The 18,678-nt window shown below is 43.0% G+C and overlaps 1 protein-coding gene across 1 annotated transcript in view; it reads left to right on the plus strand.

The window, feature by feature from the left end:
* KCNH5 (potassium voltage-gated channel subfamily H member 5) overlaps positions 1 to 18,294 on the plus strand; it is a 175,761-nt gene extending 157,467 nt beyond the window's left edge. Inside the window, exon 11 of the mRNA XM_032691257.1 lies at positions 4,545 to 18,294. Coding sequence (XP_032547148.1) covers positions 4,545 to 5,492 — 948 coding nt within the window. The 3' untranslated portion in view covers positions 5,493 to 18,294. The remainder of the gene's footprint in view (positions 1 to 4,544) is intronic.
* Positions 18,295 to 18,678: the final 384 nt, after the last annotated feature.

An 18,678-nucleotide genomic window follows, 5' to 3' on the forward strand; every position in this document is an offset into this window, starting at 1 on the left:
ATTAATTCAGCGGTAGAGTGTCTCAGCCTTGAGCTGACTCCCTGACTTCTCGTTGCTGCTGTCCTCATCTGCACTTGGCTTTGGGTCCAGTTATACAAGCTGACACCTCACGGAGCCAGCAGTAACATATCCATTGCCAGTACCTGTGGTAAGGTCTGACTTTGCAAAGGATTGAGTTCACAGTAATGACGAGTTACCTCTTGGTGTGGAGGGGAGGGAAAGGAGGTTGGGGTTCAAATCAAATGGAGAATCTCAAGTTGCTGTTGTCTCCTCTGTGCCTGACTCGTAGATAACCCAAATATTTCAGTCCCCATGGCTGGCTATCAGTTAACTGCTGCTTTCTCTTTGCAAGGTCAATAATTAATGTCACCTCTGTTGTCCCTCCTTCCCAAAATAAATACATTAAAGGCAGGAAAAACCATCCCATGGGACAGGATTTTTGTTACATGGAACAGTCTTTCACAATCCCATCCATAAAGAATGAAGTCCTACACTTAATCTCTGTCACATTAATGGATTTAGAACTTGGTGTGAGACAGGAGTACAGCTCTTTACTCCCTGAGGTGTGCTATACACAACAGGTTAATTCTGTTTCTTCTGATTAACTTGTTTGAAGTTTGTGTCTATTCCTGGGACATACATTTGGGACAGGCCTATGTGTAACCTCTCTGAAAAGGGTCAGAGACAAATTTAAGATTTCAAATAAGCCTCTCCCAATTTGCTGAGAATGTCAGATTGCATGAGGTGTTTTTTCTGTTCTAATTTATGAAGAAAAATATCTGGTAATAGTTATTGGACATTAATAGAATTGTCTCCATGTAAACATTTGTAAATGTAAACACATTTTAACTATTCTGGCTTAGTTTAAACATTTGTGGAAGTGGATAAAATCCAACCACATGAAAAAACTCCTAATATGGAAGAAATTGGTAATGAAAAATAACTATTGCTCTTTTAGTCCTAGAATTCACATCTCCTTTTTTTTCTTTCCTCAGTTCTTTGTCTGTATAAGAAAATATTTCTTTTCTTTTATTTGTACATATTATACTGATATCAAGTACTTCTGACCAAAACTAGGTCCTTGCTGTGCTAGGTGTACAGCTTCCTTGGTTGTGGATGGATGTCCTGAAGAGGGGAAAGTCTCCATGGGATGAAATGATTTCCTCACGATGGCAGAGTAGTTCAGTGGGTGAGTGAGGACCAAGACCCCAGACTCCATCCAAAGGGCCATCATCTCACAGTGTCAGCTGGGATATGAGGGCCTGGTTAGAAAAAGAAAACAGCAAACAGCCATAAATACATACAGCCTACATGAGAAGGCCAAGGGGGGAGTAGGCCCAAGGCTGTGCATCAGTATTTGCTCCACTGGAAATAAGGCTCCATCAAAGTAGATCAGTCCTGAATTCTTGAGTTTCAGCTAACCCCCAAATTTCTGAGTCCCTGGGTATTTTCTGAGGTAATTCAGAGTGCAGCAGGCTTGCTCCTTCAAAGGAGCTGCCCATAGTCATTCCAAGGTGTAGCACTCCCTGCCCCAAGAGGAGAAAGAGGAAATAATTTATTGAAGAGCTCTGCCAGGCTCCAGCCTGTGTCCTGCAAGAAGCTGAAGGAACATCTCCTGAGGAGGTGACAGCAGGACTTTGAGTGTGCGTCTACTCCACTTCATGCTCATAAAGGGGGCATAAAGCCCCCAGCTGTGAGTGTTTAGTGGGCCCTTGGTCTCACTTGCTTAGCAGTGATGGCGTTTGTCACCTTGGCTGCCCATCCCTGCAGCAGGAACATGTTTGGTTTTCTCCAAAGCATTAGCTCTGTGCTGAATCATGGCAGCACTCAGGCTCAGACCCTCGTGGCACTGGGCTCAACTCCTCCAAGTGATCATCTGGCCAAGTGGTTCTGGGGCAAAAAAACCCTGGAGGCATTTCCTGGCTTTCATTAGGACCCACTTCAGGAGTATGAGGTACAGGTGTTGTGAAATTAATGCAGTCTCGGTTTTTCTTCTGCAGAAGGCACAGCAGCAGTCACGGATAATTATATTCTGCGCAGGGAGATAACCTCTGCCTGGGGAAGTTTTGAACTGAGACTAGAAAAGGGAGAAAAGGAAGATTGGTCTGGGGAAAAAAGGGAGATGAGGGTAGTTTACGGTGAAGTGCCAGCTTTTGGAGAGGAATCAAAAACTGGTGCTGTGTTCTTTGTTGTTGTCATTCTGGTCTTCAGAAACATTCAGCAGGACAGAAGTTGTCAAAGTTACCTTGTACCTTTCCCGGTGGCACATCCAGTGCTGCACTGGACAGGGGAATGCTGCCAGCCCCTGCCGGGCTGCAGGCAGCTGCCTGCCTTCCAGCCTCCCCGGCTGCCTCCAGCCACCAACTGCCAGGCACAGACTGGCTGTGGGAGAGGAGGGTGCTCAAGCTGTGAAATAGGCTTGTGGCCAGAAAGCAGGGGAATCATAGAAACACAGAACGGTTTGGGTTGGGAGGGACCTTAAAGACCATTTGGTTCCAGCCCCTCGACATGGGCAGGGATATCTTCCACTAGTACAGGTTGCTCAGAGCTCCATCCAGCGTGGCCTTGAACACTTCCAGGGATGGGGCATCCACAACTTCACTAGGCAACCTGTTCCAGGGTCTCACCACCCTCACAGTTAATAATTTCTTCCTAACATCCAAACTAAACCTACTCTCTTTCATTTTAAAGCCATTCCCCCTTGTCCTGTCACTACATGCCCTTGTAAGACATTGGGTATGGGATTTTTCCCCACTGCAGGTTTTTTTCAGGGACCCAACCCCTCTGACCTGACAGAGCACAAGGAAGAGCAGCACAGGCAAAGAGGGACACCAGCGGAGGAACCAACCTTCTCCCGAGACACAACTTGGGGACACATCCTTGCAGCTGGTTGCTTTCACTATTGCATCTTCTGCCAGAGGTGCTGCGCTGCCCTTCAGGGAAAGAGAAGCACAAACATCACACACAACCCACCTTCCAAATCTGCATTTAGAGAGCGTGGCTTCAATTAAATGTAATTACTCAATTTTGAATCAAGGGCAACTTCCCTTGCATTTATTTGCTGTCCCCAGTGGCTTATCTTAGAGAAAGAGAGAGAAGCTCCATGAGGGCAGCCACTAATGAAGGGGAACCTCCAAAAGAGGTTAGGTGTCCGTGCATCTAGGTCAGAGTCGTCAGATGAAAGTAGCTTCTATGTTTCTCCCTCGTTTTTGTTTATATTTTTTTTAACTAGCCTTCTAATAAACATGTTAACCAAATTATTGTAAGCAGCTGCATCTATCAGCAGCATGCAAGGATATATTCACTGCATTTGAAAGCTCTCTAATGAAGCTTTGAAGTCCAGCTCATCCCAGATTCATGCGGGGAAGGATCTGTAGCCATCATGGCACTTCTCTGCTGACTTCTGAAGATATGAGACTTGAAAGTAAATAGACACTGAAATATGGATACTCAAATGGATCTTTCAAAACTACAGCTGACTGTCACGGGGTTTTGTTTGTGTATTACAGGGACTTTCTTTTCCTTTTCTTACCACAGAAGTAAGAATGCAGTCCATATTTACATTTAATCACATGCTGCTTTTCACTTTAGAATTGTTAACCAGAGAACCAGATTTTCCCTATCCTGCCTCAGTCCCACATTCAAGAAAACTGGGTGAACCTAAATAAAAATCATACGAGTAACACGCAGAAAAATCAACAGAAAGGTTTTTAGTCTGTTGATCCTTTCCCAGCTTGAGGCTGAAATTCATTGTTCTGTAGAACCCTGAGACATGCTGCAGGGTGAAATAACTGCAGCATTAGATGGCATGGCATTATGAAATGGTGGATATTGCTGGGTTTTATGCTGCTTCTCCGTGGTGCTCCCAGTACACCTGCACATACTAGACATACAAACTCTCTAGGAAACGCTTGTGTAGTGTGTGAAGCCACACACATAGCCCATGGTGAACCTAATTACACCCTCCAGCCACTCCTGCAAAGCTAACAATAAGCAAAGCTAAAAAGTATTGAGCACATTTGGATTTTCCAGTCTCTGGAAGGGTATGTACATTGAATTAATTTTACAGCTGTGTAGTCTCCACTGAATTACTGTTTCCTTTTGATTGTACTAAAGATAGTGAGAGAGCATGTATGAGTGTGAGTAATGGGTGGGTAGGGATCACAGTATTTGGGTTCTCACTTTCTTGCTTTCTTTGCTTTATTCAGTTTCTTTCCTTCTGTTGGTGTCAGGGTATTTTTAGTTCTTCAAGGCTCTATCTTCTACATCAAGAAAAAAGATTAAATCCACTTTTAGTCTATACTTTTAAGAAAATGTGTGTGTATATATGTAACCTATATGTGCTGTGGCATATATCTGAGGTTACTATGTCTTCATCAGCTCCATTTGAATTCAGTACAAAAAATTAAGACAGAAAGGAAGATCAAAATTAAGAATTAAGATAGAAATGGCTGTTCTCTATACTGTTTCCCCATCTCACATTAATATTTGCCACATGTGATGTCCTTTGGATACTGACTCTGTTGTGGATTTATCCCCTACAGATCATCTTCCGGAAGATCAGCGATGTCAAGAAGGAAGAAGAGGAGCGCCTGCGCCAGAAGAACGAGGTGACACTGAGCATCCCTGTGGACCACCCTGTGCGGAAACTCTTCCAGAAATTCAAACAGCAAAAGGAGATGCGCAATCAAGGCTCAACCCACGTCGACCCGGAAAGGAACCAGCTTCAGGTGGAAAGCCGGAGCGTGCAGAACGGGGCCTCCATCACGGGCACCAGCGTGGTCACCGTGTCTCAGATCACCCCCATCCAGACCACCCTGGCCTACATGAAAACCAGTGAGGCCGTGAAGCAGAACAACCGGGATGCGATGGAGCTCAAGCCAAACGGAAACGGGGACCAAAAATGTCTCAAAGTGAACAGTCCCATGCGGATGAAAAACGGGAACGGGAAGGGGTGGCTTCGGCTGAAGAACACGATGGGGGCCCATGAGGAGAAGAAGGAGGACTGGAACAATGTCACAAAGGCCGAGTCCATGGGGTTGCTGTCCGACGACCCCAAGTCCAATGACTCAGAGAATGGTGTAAATAAAAACCCACTGAGGAAAACAGACTCTTGTGACAGTGGAATAACAAAAAGTGACCTTCGCTTGGATAAAGCTGGTGAGACTCGGAGCCCCCTGGAACACAGCCCCATTCAGGCGGATGCCAGGTGTCCTTTCTACCCCATTCCTGAGCAGGCCTTACAAACCACGCTGCAGGAAGTCAAGCACGAACTCAAAGAAGATATCCAGCTGCTAAGCAGTAGGATGGCTGCCCTTGAGAAGCAGGTGGCAGAAATTTTAAAATTATTGTCTGAAAAGAACGTATCCCAGATCTCTTCCCCCAAGTCTCATTTATCACCCCAACTACCCCCCCAGATATCCTGTCAGGATATTTTTAGTGTTTCAAGGCCTGCATCACCTGAATCAGAAAAAGATGAAATCCACTTTTAGCATATACCTATGTGTATATATGTATACAGTATATATGCAGAGCTGTATATATACCTTTATACATATATATATATGTGTGTGTGTATATGGTAAATATATATACATATATATTTTCACTTGCATCCAATATGACTTGAACACACCAAGGATTTTGATATGTAAATATTGCATGTCCAGCTGGATTCTGGCCTGCCAAAGAAAGCAATTATTAACATAGATATTGCTTGTATAATATGCAGTTGACTGCATGCACACTTTACCTTTATTTATAATCTCTATTATGTAATAAAAGAATGACTTTTGTTTAACAAAGGCAATGTACTATTTAAAGAATCAGGGTCTAACCTGCCAATATTGCCATGACAGTTTTGATCTCAGGCTGGGTGAATTGAGCTTTTATTTCCTCACTGTCTTTTCTGCCGAGTTAAACAGTAGATTAATATGACGTGAAGGACACGTTCAGACTCCTGTTAGTATTGTTTCCTGGTATCATTCCATGACAATATACTGTATATTTGGTGATGAATTCCCCTACTCCTCCTACAGGGAGGGCTCAGCTCAGTGGGCAGGGAAGGGCACCGTGCCTGGTGCTGGGGTGGATCACTGGAATTTATTTGTGTGGGTATTGTGCATGCACAGCCTTTTATTTCAAGTATCCTCCTGCTCTGTTAACATCGTAAGTAAGAAATAATAATAATAATAATAGCAATTTATGTAACAAAATGAAACTAACAGAAACTCAGTTGCACTGAGTGTTTGGGGGTAACTTCTTTCGTGAAAGCCTCCTTTTACTGATGCCATTTTTACTGAACTGTTAGAGTAACATTATGTAAATTCTCTTTGCAGCACTCAGTGATGGTGTCCGGTTCTGTCAGTATCTTCATTAGCATGTCCCATTTTTGTAGGGTTGAGATTGCTCTCCCACTGTCCCCCCTATTGCCCTTGGCAGAAAGACTTTGCATGATGTCTGAGCAAGGGAGAGAACAATTGTAGTTCAGCCTCTTGCGAGCAGGTTTGAAAGCCCGAAGTTAAAAGGCTGAAGTTAATCCCCTTCCACTCTCTTTCCTGAGGCCGTTTATCAGTCTGCAACTGCATTTAGAAAGAGAGAAAACAACCATTCAGGGTGAAATTCCCTTTATCTAAGGCACCTGGATGATGATGTGTGGGTGGGAGAGTGGTGGGTGTGTAGGGGAGATGGAGTCCTCCCTAGGGTGCTGCCTGCTGCTCTTACCTTGGACTCATGGAAGGTTTCAGTGCAGGAAGGGGGGACACTTCAAGAGCAGGCTTGCAGTGCCCACCCAGCCAGTCACCATAGTTACTGATTCCCTTAGGTCTGTGTCAGAGGCTCTGACCCACCTCTGAGCTGACTCCCATCTTCCAGTCTTGGATCATGTTCAGATGCCATTTCCACCTCCTAGGCTGGAGCATTACTCTCCATGTGGTTTTGCTGGCTTAGCAGGGCTGCAGCAGGGCAGGCTTTGCACTGGATCCTGTTTGATCTCCAATTTTGAGCTGAGATTTCGGACTCTGCTTGTATCTGCGCCTGGGAGTGGTGGAGTTTTTTGCCTCTCCATTTGTACTGGTTTGAATCCAGATATATGCAATGCATAACAGAAACTGCCATTGCAGCTTCAGAGTTGTTGCCTGGTATGGCTTGAGGTCAGCCCAGCAGAGCACAATGGCTTCTTCAGAGAAGGATTCCCCCTGCCTCCAATTTAAATGACCTCTTGCATCAAGATCCCGTGTTTTCAAAAGTGCCTTGAGTAAAACACATATGTACCACAAGGCATCACTATGAATCAGGTATATCAAATATATGTTTATAATTAGTGGGCATCCTTACCACAAACTAATATTAGATCCATTACTTAACATTAGAAAACTAAACTAAACTAAACTAAATCGCTTCCTGAAAAACTAACAGAAACCCCAAAACCCAAACAAACCATCATTTGCAATAGTGGCAACTAGGAACCTGCATCTTAGGGTGAATGTGTCTTCAGCTATGAGACCGAAACCCCTAAACCTCGAAAAGCTCATAAGAAAGCCAAAGAAGTCATTGCTTCTATTGTGTCAACTTATGGAGGCTTTTTGGGTGATGATAGTCTTTCTTATTTGCTGTTCTTTTCTGTCCTGTTTCTGCCACTTTCTTTAGGAAATTATAGACACCCCCCCCCAAAAAAAAAAAAAAAACCAGTTAAAAAAAAAAAAAAAAAGAAAAAAAACCAAGAGGGAAGTATAAAAAAAGCCATGGAAAGGGACAGCTCTTCCCAAAGCCCGGTGGTCAGACCACCTGCTCATTATAGTTTTCCACAGCTGCGGTGGCTGCTGTCAAAATTTTTGGTGGTATTTTGCAGCTGCTGTTCTGACACAAGTGCAGTTCCACAACTCTGCAGCCGTGCTTTGGACTGCAAGAACAATCCACACCTGCAGAACAGCAGGACCTTCCATGTCCTACGATAAATCCCACCCTGAGACTCTGAAAGAATGGGGGGGTTATAGGCTTAGGGAGTTACATGATTGCTGCAGGCTGCTGGAGTCTGCACAGACCTTGTGGGTACAGTTTAAGTGCCAAGCTTTGAAGTGTTGAATGTTCTTGCCTGACTTGGTTTGTTGGTCAGGACAGACACTGGGTGACCACCCAGAGCTGCCTGGTGAATAGCTGAGGCACACAGGCTGTCTGGGGGCCAGGTTTTGGTAAAGTTCCTTGAATGCATGAATCTGCCATGAAGAGATGCTGCAAAAGAGCCAGCAGGATAATGGGGGGTGACTTTTTTAGAAAGCTTTAGCCTTAATGGCATTCCTCTGCCTTTGTGACAGACTTCTTTTCTTTCTCTGTAACTGATATTAATTCTAGGTAGAACTGCATGGCATGCACAGGGATTTCTGTTTAGGATTATCTTGCAAGTCAGGTGTAATTTTGTGCCACTTTACAGTGAGAGAATGTGTTAACAGGATTAATCTGACCTTGAAAATTATTTGGGCGGGCCCAGAATGTCTATTACAGTTCAAGTGCAACTTGAGTGGTTAAAATGTGTAGTGGCTAAATAGTGTAAAATACCAAGTTCATGAAACAAATATGGTGTTTCCAGGTCTATTCTTAATGCTGCTTTGACTCTGATATTCCAATATTATCCATGGCAAGTTCAGTGGAACCAGCTTGTACCTTGTAGAAGGCAGTAGCACAATGGGTGTCCTGCAGACACAATCAATGCAGCCTGTGGGTGAGCTGTCCCAGGCTCTGTGTGATGGAAGGGTGGGCAGCCGGGGGCCAAGCTCGTGGATTCGCTCTGAAAATTTGGCTTGTACAATTCTGAAGGACTTTGCCTCCTGAATTCATGACGGGAGCGTTACGTGTTGTTTCGTGGGGTCGTTCCCGGTTCGCCTTTCCCGGCCCCTCGCGGTTGTGCATGATGCGATGAGTGTGCTGCCGACTGGGACATTCCTTTTCTCTTAGAGAAGCATGAGTCATACTCTTGTAGCTCAGGCTTGACTGAAAGCAACCACCTGTAGTCATTAAGTGCAATAAGGACACCAAGGTGTCACTTCCACCCAAGCCAGTGCTCAAGCAGCTACACACCGCGCAGGGAGAGCTCTTGGCTGCATGCTCTCCTTTCCTTTAGGAACTGTATTCCTGTACAGATGTTCCTGCCAGATGCTGGTAACAGCATCCTTAGCACTTACCTTGTGCTTTGTGTGTTCAAAGCATTTTACCTGCACACGAGTGGATTTTATCTTTCTGGACTTTGGAATAGAAATAAAATGTGTACAGAAAAGTAAACACTTTCCAAAGCAAATGAACTAGAGTACTTTTAATAGCATTTTTTGTGTGTGTAATATTGCATATACAAGATAGAACAGCACTTCAGGATAATAACTGAAAAAAAATATTGTTGTCATGAAGATTCAGTTCTTTTGAATCTGTATTTGTAAATCCTTTTTTTCCCATTTTTCTGTCTTTGCCAGGGGACAGGGGTTAGAGCAGAGCTGACTCTGGAAGTGACAAACTTAAGCGTTGCCCATTTTTCTTTTCCCTGTTCTGCAGAAGTAGAACAACTGTAGGGACTCAATGCTGCTGGCACCAAAGTTTGAGTTTATTGCTAGACTCAAGTTCAGTCTTCATTTACCACCACATGTAAAGTAACCCTGTTGTACAGGTGTGAACTGAAGGTTGAATCTGGTAATCATATTGGACCTTAATATGTACTTTGGATCCCAGGACAATTTTAGAGAATTGGAAGCTGCAGAAATAACATTGTCCTATTTGCAAGCTGAGAGCAGTCGTTCTGGAAGTAACTGAGACAGTTCTACAGACGTCATCGTTTGCATGGGTCAGAAAACAGATGTTGTGCTCATGAAATAGCTTGGAGGCCTTTTGGGAGAAAAGATGTCCTTAACTGGATAGGAAAACAAAAAAGCCAAATATTTGATGTGAAATTTGGGAGTGAGGACATAGAGGGATATATTATAAGGAATTGAACCTTTTTTACTTGGATTTTGAGCATTTAGAAAACCCAAGCCTTTCTTTTTGGATGTCAGAGTTGGACAGATTGTTTCTTAAAATAAATACTTTTTTCCAGTGAGGTAGTGTCAAAGTGATACCTGTTTATTAAAAGAAGTCTTCAAATACAATTTTCCTACAAAAGAGGCTTTGAATGGGTTTTGTTAATGTTGCTTTTAATAGGCTGTATCTGAAAGCTCCTTTTCAGTTCCTTTTCTTTTTCCTTTTGTACCAGAAGCTCCTGTGTTAACACGTATCTTCATATCTGTGGGACCTGTAATGCTCTAACAAACTTGTTAGAGAGGGTTTGAGAAGTGGGATTCCTTTGGAGAAATCCATCTCTTCATGGCAGCCCGGGCAGCGTGGCTCTCCTGTCCTGAGCTGCAGTGAGAGCTGTGAGCACTGAACAGCATTAGTTTGCCTTTTTCTTGTCACTTCTCATCTGCTCTGATACCCTTCAGGGACTTTAAGGAAGGAAATAGAAAAGTTGACGTGGTCACTTTTCCTGGATGGCCCCAGCCCTTCACATATGTCTGTGTGGTGCTTTCCCATGGAGCCCACAGGGAGGAGGACTTTGATCTATCTAGATTTCCACATCTGGGAATATTTTTTATAACTTTCACTTTATTTTTTTGGTACAAATGGATAACACAGTGTCTGCGTGTTTTATTTGGTTTAGTATGTTATAGTGCATTTCCAAATTAAATACATTCTTAAAGCAAGGTGCTGAATGGAGCTAAAATAGACAAGAAGTCCACATTAGTTCTGGCAGAAAAGTGGTGAATGTTCTTACTGACATAAAGAATATCCTGCAAAGATCAGCTCTGTGATATCTAACAAATGACAAACAAACTAAAATCATCCTTACTGAGGGTGCGTTTAGTCAGCCATAAAATTGACCTTGTAGTGCACAGTGGGACAAGAAGGCATGTATTGATTTTGAATACTCCAATGGTAGAAGCATTCAGAAAGGGCTTGACAAGGCCATGATGAATAAATTGTATTTATTTATTATATTATGCTATGTTAATCAGCTTTCTGATGCATGGCAGGTGGAAACAGGAATCTGGGGCAATATTCTCACAAACCTCTTTATCTGTTTTCTATAAAGCAGAAAAATGCATTTCTTCGCTATTTTCTGCTTGGAGTTGTAAGCTTGCTTGGCCCACAGTCTGAGACTATGGGTGTGCACCAACTCTGTGTCTGGCTGTCTGCCATGAATACATCAATTAGGCTTAATTAAAAGCCCTATAAAAAGGATTTTGTGTTAGGTTGGGCTCAGCCCTCCCCCTCCAGTGACATGAGTGTATTTTGTCTGCTTCAGAGCAGATTCAGTTCAGACTGAGCAATGGCAGAGTATATTTCTGCCTGCCTGCAGAGGATGTATAGACACACCATATGGATATATACCTGCCCATTTGGAATAGGGAATCAGATCTGGTTCATTTAAGACAGGTGTTTCAGACAGGTGGGATAAATCCTGCTCTGGAGGTGCCAGTCTTTCATCATTTACTGTAGAGTAATGACTTCAGATTAGACACTTGATTTGTAGACTGCTAGAGGGTAAATGGAGTGAATCCAACCCATGATTCAATCTCCCAGCCTGATCTTGTTTGTATTAAAAGGTGTCTCTTTTTAAAAGAGTCTGCTTACCATCTTTCCAGCACTGAAACACTTTCACATAGATTTGACTGACAGTACAGGGAACACTGAAATGCCTCAGCATGCAGCCAGTGTTCACCTCCTGAATTGTTAATTAGAGATTTGTAAAGACCAAGGATGCTCAATTCTTGGCTTGGGGTGATCAGATTTTTAAGTTTTTACCCCAATACCATGACAGGATAGTCCAGGGACCCTCGTTGTCACAGGTATATAGCAGCTGAGGTGCTCTTCATCATGATGTGCCATGCCAAGGCACAGATGGGCATCACCAGTCACTTTTTGGACAGTGAAAGACTGTCACCTATTTGGGATCTTTGGCTACTCTGGGGTATTTAGGGTGATGGGAGTTTTAGTGCTGAGCTGTGTCTTGCAGTGGAAAGATGACAAGGCTTGGAAATGTCCAGTGAAGGGAAGAGTTGTCGTGAAGAGCAGCTTCCAAGGCAGACAGAGAGTGGTGGTGGCCCAGGACACAGCAGAGCCCTGGCTCTGTGCTGTGCAGTGGGAGGAGAGTGGGGAGAGGGAGGAGAAAGATGTAAAGAATGGTGTCAAAAAATAGTGACAATATTCCACTGAAGGCCATATTGTCTCTGCACAGTGACTGTTTGTGTCTCCAAAATTTATTTATTTGGAATTTGGCAGACTCCTCTTTCCTTCAGGTGGTGTATAAGGATGAGGCTGGCAGACCTTTCTGGGGTGACAGCTGTGGGACAGGGAAGGGCCATTAGAGGAGACTCAGATATATATCCTTAGAGGAATATGTGGGCTTCAGAAGAGCCAAAGCTCTTCCAGTTTGCCAAAGACCTGTTGGAAAGGGGCATATTGTATCCAAATTGTGTATCATTGGTGTATGGACTCTATATTTGAAGCTGAGCCTGCTATAAGCAGGGAGGGTTAGACCAAGTGATTTACAAAAGGTCCCTTCCAAGCTGTGATGTTTTACCATTCAGTGATTCTGTGGATTTTAATAGCACAAACAGGAGGTAAAATTGGAAGGTTCTTAGTTACATTCCATTATTTTCTGGTTTTTAGTTTAAATATCATACTGAGGAATGTGGTGCCAATTTTCAAGATAATGACTGTTTCTAACAGCCAATACTCATCAAGCAGACAGCAGAGAAATTTGGCATATTCTAAAACTATGGCATATAAATAAATCAAGCCTTTCACCGGGCGTCAGCTAAAATCCACACTTGATGCCAAACACTGAGAATAATGTCTCAGTGACTATGCAGTTTCTGGAAGCAGTGGGCTAATATGGATGCATCAACACACCCACACCCTCTTCCAGCCTCATCCCTAGTCCAGTGGAAGCTGATTACCGTGTCTGAAAATGCCATCAAAAAATCAATAGCATTTGAGCTGGTTTTTGGTGTTGCCCTGGCAAACATCCAAGGCTGTAGGAAATGTGTGAAGGGCAGTGGCAAGTAGGTTTCTCATTAGTAGCTGGATCTGGAGGTGATTCTCATCCCTCTGGATTCAGCCTGCTTCTCCCACTGTCTATGTGGACACCATTGCTGAAAAGGCCTCGGCTTTTCCAAAGGATCCAGGCACATCCATGAAGCCTGTGCACATCACTGGAGTCTGCCCCAAGCCCCATTCCCAGGCTTATTCCCTGCTTGTCTAGGCAAATTAAAAAGTTTACACGTGACACTATTAGATTTAACTGACAAGTTATTTTTCCAGACTCGGCAACCTCCTCGATGTCTATGATGGCTTACAGGGTTACTCACAAAATCCTTTCCAATCTTACCAGCAGGTCTCCAAATTAAACAGGAATAACAGGACAAGCCTTCTGCCATTCTCAGGGCATTCTTTTATTAAACTAACATTCATTTTTATTTTATTTTATTTCTGGCCCTTTTGTACAGTCTTGAACAGCACAGTGTTGCATAGGATAGCTGGGATTGGAGTGTTTTTTGGATTTTAATGAACCAGTTTGAGAAGGGGAACTCAAATGGGACACCAGCTTCACATGCAGTCCAGCATCTGCCATGTGTGTGACCATTTCCTCTGATTTCCTCCTCCAGTTACACCTTTGGTGAACTTCACCACCAGCAACAGTTTGAACTGGTGCCGTGCAGCGAGAGTAAAAGTTCTCTTCATTTCCTTGGGCAGACCCTAGGGCTCTCCTCAGCATTTCCTTGTGTGCTGTGCCAGGACATGCAGGCACTTTCCTGTCCTGGACTTGGTTTCAGAAGAATTTCCTGAGATATTGCACCTCTTTTCTCTGTCAATACATCATTTTCCTAGGAAAAAAACACAAAAAGCAACATTTTCTGACTGATCACTTGGGAATCCACTTGCATCCAAGGCTGCTGCCAGGACCATTAGTGGGAGGTCACAGTTCAGTTTGTAAATTGGGTGTCTTATCTGAGCCCTCATGGTAAAAGGCATTTTTTTTCTAAAGGAAAACAAAATTTCTGCTCTGCTTCTAATTAGTCCTCTGTTGTCCCTGCAGGATTAATTACTGCCTTCTTCACTCGAGTCATCAAATGCTGTTTGGCAACAGCTTCTTTTTTTTTTTATGATTTTAAATATAATTAGGATCCCTGGCACTACAAACAAGCTCAATCAGGTTGTACTTTAAAATTGCATAGCTGAAATGTCACCTAAACTAGTAGTTTAAGCTTGGCTTTTGAATACCAGCAACCCCATTGCACTTGGCAGGTGTTCAGAGCTCATCACTTTGGGGTCATCAGTAGGTCAGTGTAAGCATCCTTCTCCTGAAATCAGTCACAGAAGGGATTTTATTCTGCAGCTCCTCCCTAGTGGGGCTTTTAGAAAAGAATCATGGGTGGAAGGATGCAGTGGCACCTCCCAACTCTTCTTACTGCCTGTTGGTGCTCTGTAGATTCACAGCTGCATCTCTTTTTTGCTTAAAAGAAGGGCTGAGGGCCACCAACTGCCTGATTCTATAAAATGGTAAATTCAATTTATCGAGTGGGAGAGGCAGTAGCTAGCAATAAGGCAGGATTTGGGTTTTAAAAATCTGCCTGGTGGGAATTGGGCAAGCTACCAGAAAGACAATACAGGATTTATCTGGCAATGCATGCCAAAGGAATGCTAAACATGTGAGCAGGAGAATTTATTGATACCAGAGGAAAAGCTCATTAGCGTTAAAGTGCAAAGCAGGTCTGTAAATGTACCTTTCAGCTGTCCTGGTAAAATCTCTGTGCTCAGACAAGGGGAGCTGTGGCTTGTTTCTATAGTGTAGAGCTGGCTAATCAGCTTTCCCAGAAAATTACACACAAAACATGTTTCCTCAAATGTAATAGTTAGCACTCTTTTATTAGCATGGGCACATTTCACAACTAACCTCAATGTCAGCCTCCCCCTGCCACTAGTTTCACAGTGATTCAGAGATGCTCCTAAAGCTGGTACTGCAGTATTTCTCCTAGGACAGGTTTGTTCTCTTACTTGCTTGTCACTGATTGTCAATTATTTGCCCTTAAACAGATCTGTGGCCCTGTAAGGGATGTGGGACACCCCAATAAACCTGCAGCTTGTGGGGCTGCAGTGGAGATAAAGGTTCACCATATTTTGTCTGGAAAACATGCCAGCCATAAAAATACTCTTGCTAACTGTTTAAAGCTCCAATGCCTTATCAGCACAGTTTATGTAACAAAATCCCATTAGTACTGCAAACTATTCTCACATGAATTAGGACATGATATGCTTCATAAACCTTACATACCTATTGACTGTTGTTATGCATAGTGCACTTGGCTGGGCTTTTACATGCAGGTGTAGCTGCATATCTTGGGTTAATTTCTATGTGTTTTGAAAGCTTTGTAATATGAAGAAGAATATTTTGCACAATGAAAGGCAGTGTTTCCCTTTCTTTGTCTGTTTATCTCTTTTCTCTTTTTCCTTCCTTCCTTCTTTTCTTGACTTCCTGTTTACTTGCCTTGTAACTAGGCTAGCAACTGGTAGAAATGATTGATTAAGTGATGTTGCATCAGCAGATTTAATGAGATAATGATCTGTTTTGCTATTTGTGTTCAGAAGAAATAATATGCTAATATGAATTGTAGTTAGAGTTGATTTTTTTAATGTCCTGCTTAAATACCAGCCAGTGACTGAGTGGTTCAGTAAAGTGGTCTCAGCAGATCTTCTAAATTGTATTCTCTGTTTCGGAGGTAAATATTTTCAGGCTTTGAGTATCTTGTGTAAATATTCTTATTAAGGTCGGTGGAAATGTTTCCATTAATTTCTCTAACCCAGTTCTCGCAGAGGGACCAGGACAGTGAGTTCCAGCGTGGGCTGAGCTTTCTTAAAACTGAGAACTGTGGGTACTAGAATTTTAATTTCAGGCCCTTGCCTAACGCAAATGGGTCCAAGATTTCATGCCCTACTAAATGCTGCATGCTGATTGCAGGCAGAAATGTAGAGGATGTGTTTGAAGATGGGGACAGCAAGGTGAATTGCCATAAAAATCAGCTGAACCCATCAGGGAAAGGCACTTTTTAATTAACACATATTTGAATCCAAAAGACACATTCTTGGTGTCTGAACTGCCAGTAATTTCCATCCAAAGTAACTTCTGAAAATTCATGACTGTCTAGAATATCCTTGCACAAGTCAGATATGTACATAAGCTGTGCAAACTCTCTCTGGGGAGAAGCACAGTTAAAAATAAAATTATTATTACTACCACAGAGAGAGATGATGACAAAGACAGGAGGTTGAGCACCAGATACCGTGAGACTGAATCCTGCTGTGCAGCCCTCCATTTGAGCACTGCTGATTCAGGTGTGGGCAGATGTGCTCAGGTTTTGAGTCCTGGTTGTGTTTCCTCATCTCTGTCCACACCTGGAGCAGAGCAGAGCATCACACAGGGAAGGGGCAGCTTGTGTAGGACTTCATGAAGTGTAGCCCCCACCCCAGAGCAGGCTTCGAAGAGTAAAGTCCTGGCTCTATGAGGGCTAGTTTTGGCATGGTTTTTAGGATTCCTCCCCTGCCTCCCCCATCCCTCTGATATGCTTATGAGTTCCCACTTAGGTCTAAGCAACTAGTCACCCTAAGATCCTAAATGAAGAAAAATATATGAGGAATATATACTGGGAGGAAAGTGTGATGAGGGGTGGACATGATCTTGCCTGTGTCTGTGCACCCTCAGCTCTGTAGTGGTGTCTGTCGAAATATCCTTGTAAGAAAATGCTCACAGTATTCTCACAATTAGTGTCAGGGGGAGATTTCTAAGTGAATTGTCATCACAGAGGACCTTGTTGCAGTCAAAATATGGTACTATTTTTTTTTAAGCTTTTTTTCTTAGGCTTCCCCCCTCACTGCAAATAACAACTGAAAACTAAACTGAGCAGGAGCTGCTGCACAAGCCTGCACAGAGATGCTGAACCTAAAAAACCAGCGTGCCCTTGTGGGATACCCACAAGGTCTGTGCTGAGCATCCATCCTTGGCATAACCTGCCTTCTCTTTCTTTTTCTTTGCTGAAATGCAGCTGCATGGCCAATGTGCATTTTTGTTTTCTTTTCTTGTATCTCCAGACCAGTGCTCCCCGCCCCACACTTGTGCTGAGGCATCTCTGTGCACCCCTGAGCACCTAACAGGGACCATGTCAACTCTAATCCCTGCTTTGTGGGAGTCTTTCCACTAACATTAGCAGCACTTTCAAAGCATAATAGGCTTTAAAGCCTCCTTTTTCACCCTGAGGTCCTTACTTTTGAGTTCAAATTTCAAGGTGTCCCACTAACTGAAAAAGCACCAGGTGGTATAATCGTGTTTGTGCAACCCTCATGGAGAAGCTGGGCAAAACAACTGGTTTTAAAAGCTCATGTCGGAAAACCTGGTCTACAGAGTAACTGCAGCTTTTGAATGTATGTGATTCGCAGACACTGGACTGTGAGGAGGAAAAATATTTTGAGAAAACTCTTTTTTTGCAAGTAAGAAGTTGGGGGAAAGGGTTATTGCTCAGATAATGTTTCTTTTGTTACTACTTGCTGCTCTTTGTACACTAGCCAATGCAAATGACATTCATGTTCCTGACAATATTTTTGAACAGCCCAGCTATCTTTTTTGCTCTTGTTAATATACTGAGGATTTGGGGGGATTTTAAATGCCTCTGCTTTTCAGGATTATTTCTACAAAAGCAATTGAGAACTGTATTTTGACAGCAGGAAGCTTATAAAAACCTAGAGAAAAAAAATAAATAAAGCATTTGAGACTGAACAGCTATTGAAGGAATGCACCTCTGCTACCATATCTGATCACATCAAGGAAGGACCATCTTTCTACTGAAAATCACACATCAGTTTGTACAGAGGGGATGCTCCCTTGACCACTCGCGTGACTGCCCAGGAGGAATGTGTGGGAACGCTTTTGTTAGTCGTGACTCTCCTGTCACTTTTGGACATTGCCATGTGTGGTCGGTTGAAATCGGTTTTTTCTGTAGCAAGCTTCTTGTTGCACTTTTTCTGTTTGCTGAAATTCAACAACAAGGAAAACGTGGGTCACTTTAAAGCATTGGCGGACAACTGTTTCTAACCCAAAGGATTATGGGTTTTAGCACAATGAACTGTACTTCTTCAGGGAGGATCAATGTCGATTTTTTTGTTCCACACGTCTTTATTTACATGTGGCTATATTTTCATTGATACAGAATAAAAAGTGCATTTTATTGACCTTGAGTGTTTGTGTTGTTACTTCTCTTGAGCTCCGGCTCACCATAAAAGTGATAGCTTTAGTTTTCCTGGCCAAAGCAGAACACAATTTGTTGAGATTAATGAGCAAAATATAATTTTATTTTTAGGTGGCTTGGGGATGGGGGAGACACATAAATCTATTGTTAGAAGAGAGCTTCTCTACAGGACAATAGGAACAATGCTTGGCCTTTGTCCTCGCTAGCCTGAAGACAATAGGAAATAAATCAAGCTGAGCTGGTCACAGGTATCTCATCCATAAAACTTCTGTAGTATCTAATTCCCTCTCACAAGCAAATTGAGGTGAAGAGGGAATGCTTTATCTAAGTGGATAGTAAGTATTGGCTTATAACCTTTTGTTCGTAA

The sequence above is a fragment of the Chiroxiphia lanceolata genome, chromosome 6 (assembly GCF_009829145.1).
Source record: "Chiroxiphia lanceolata isolate bChiLan1 chromosome 6, bChiLan1.pri, whole genome shotgun sequence".
NCBI lineage: Eukaryota > Metazoa > Chordata > Aves > Passeriformes > Pipridae > Chiroxiphia > Chiroxiphia lanceolata.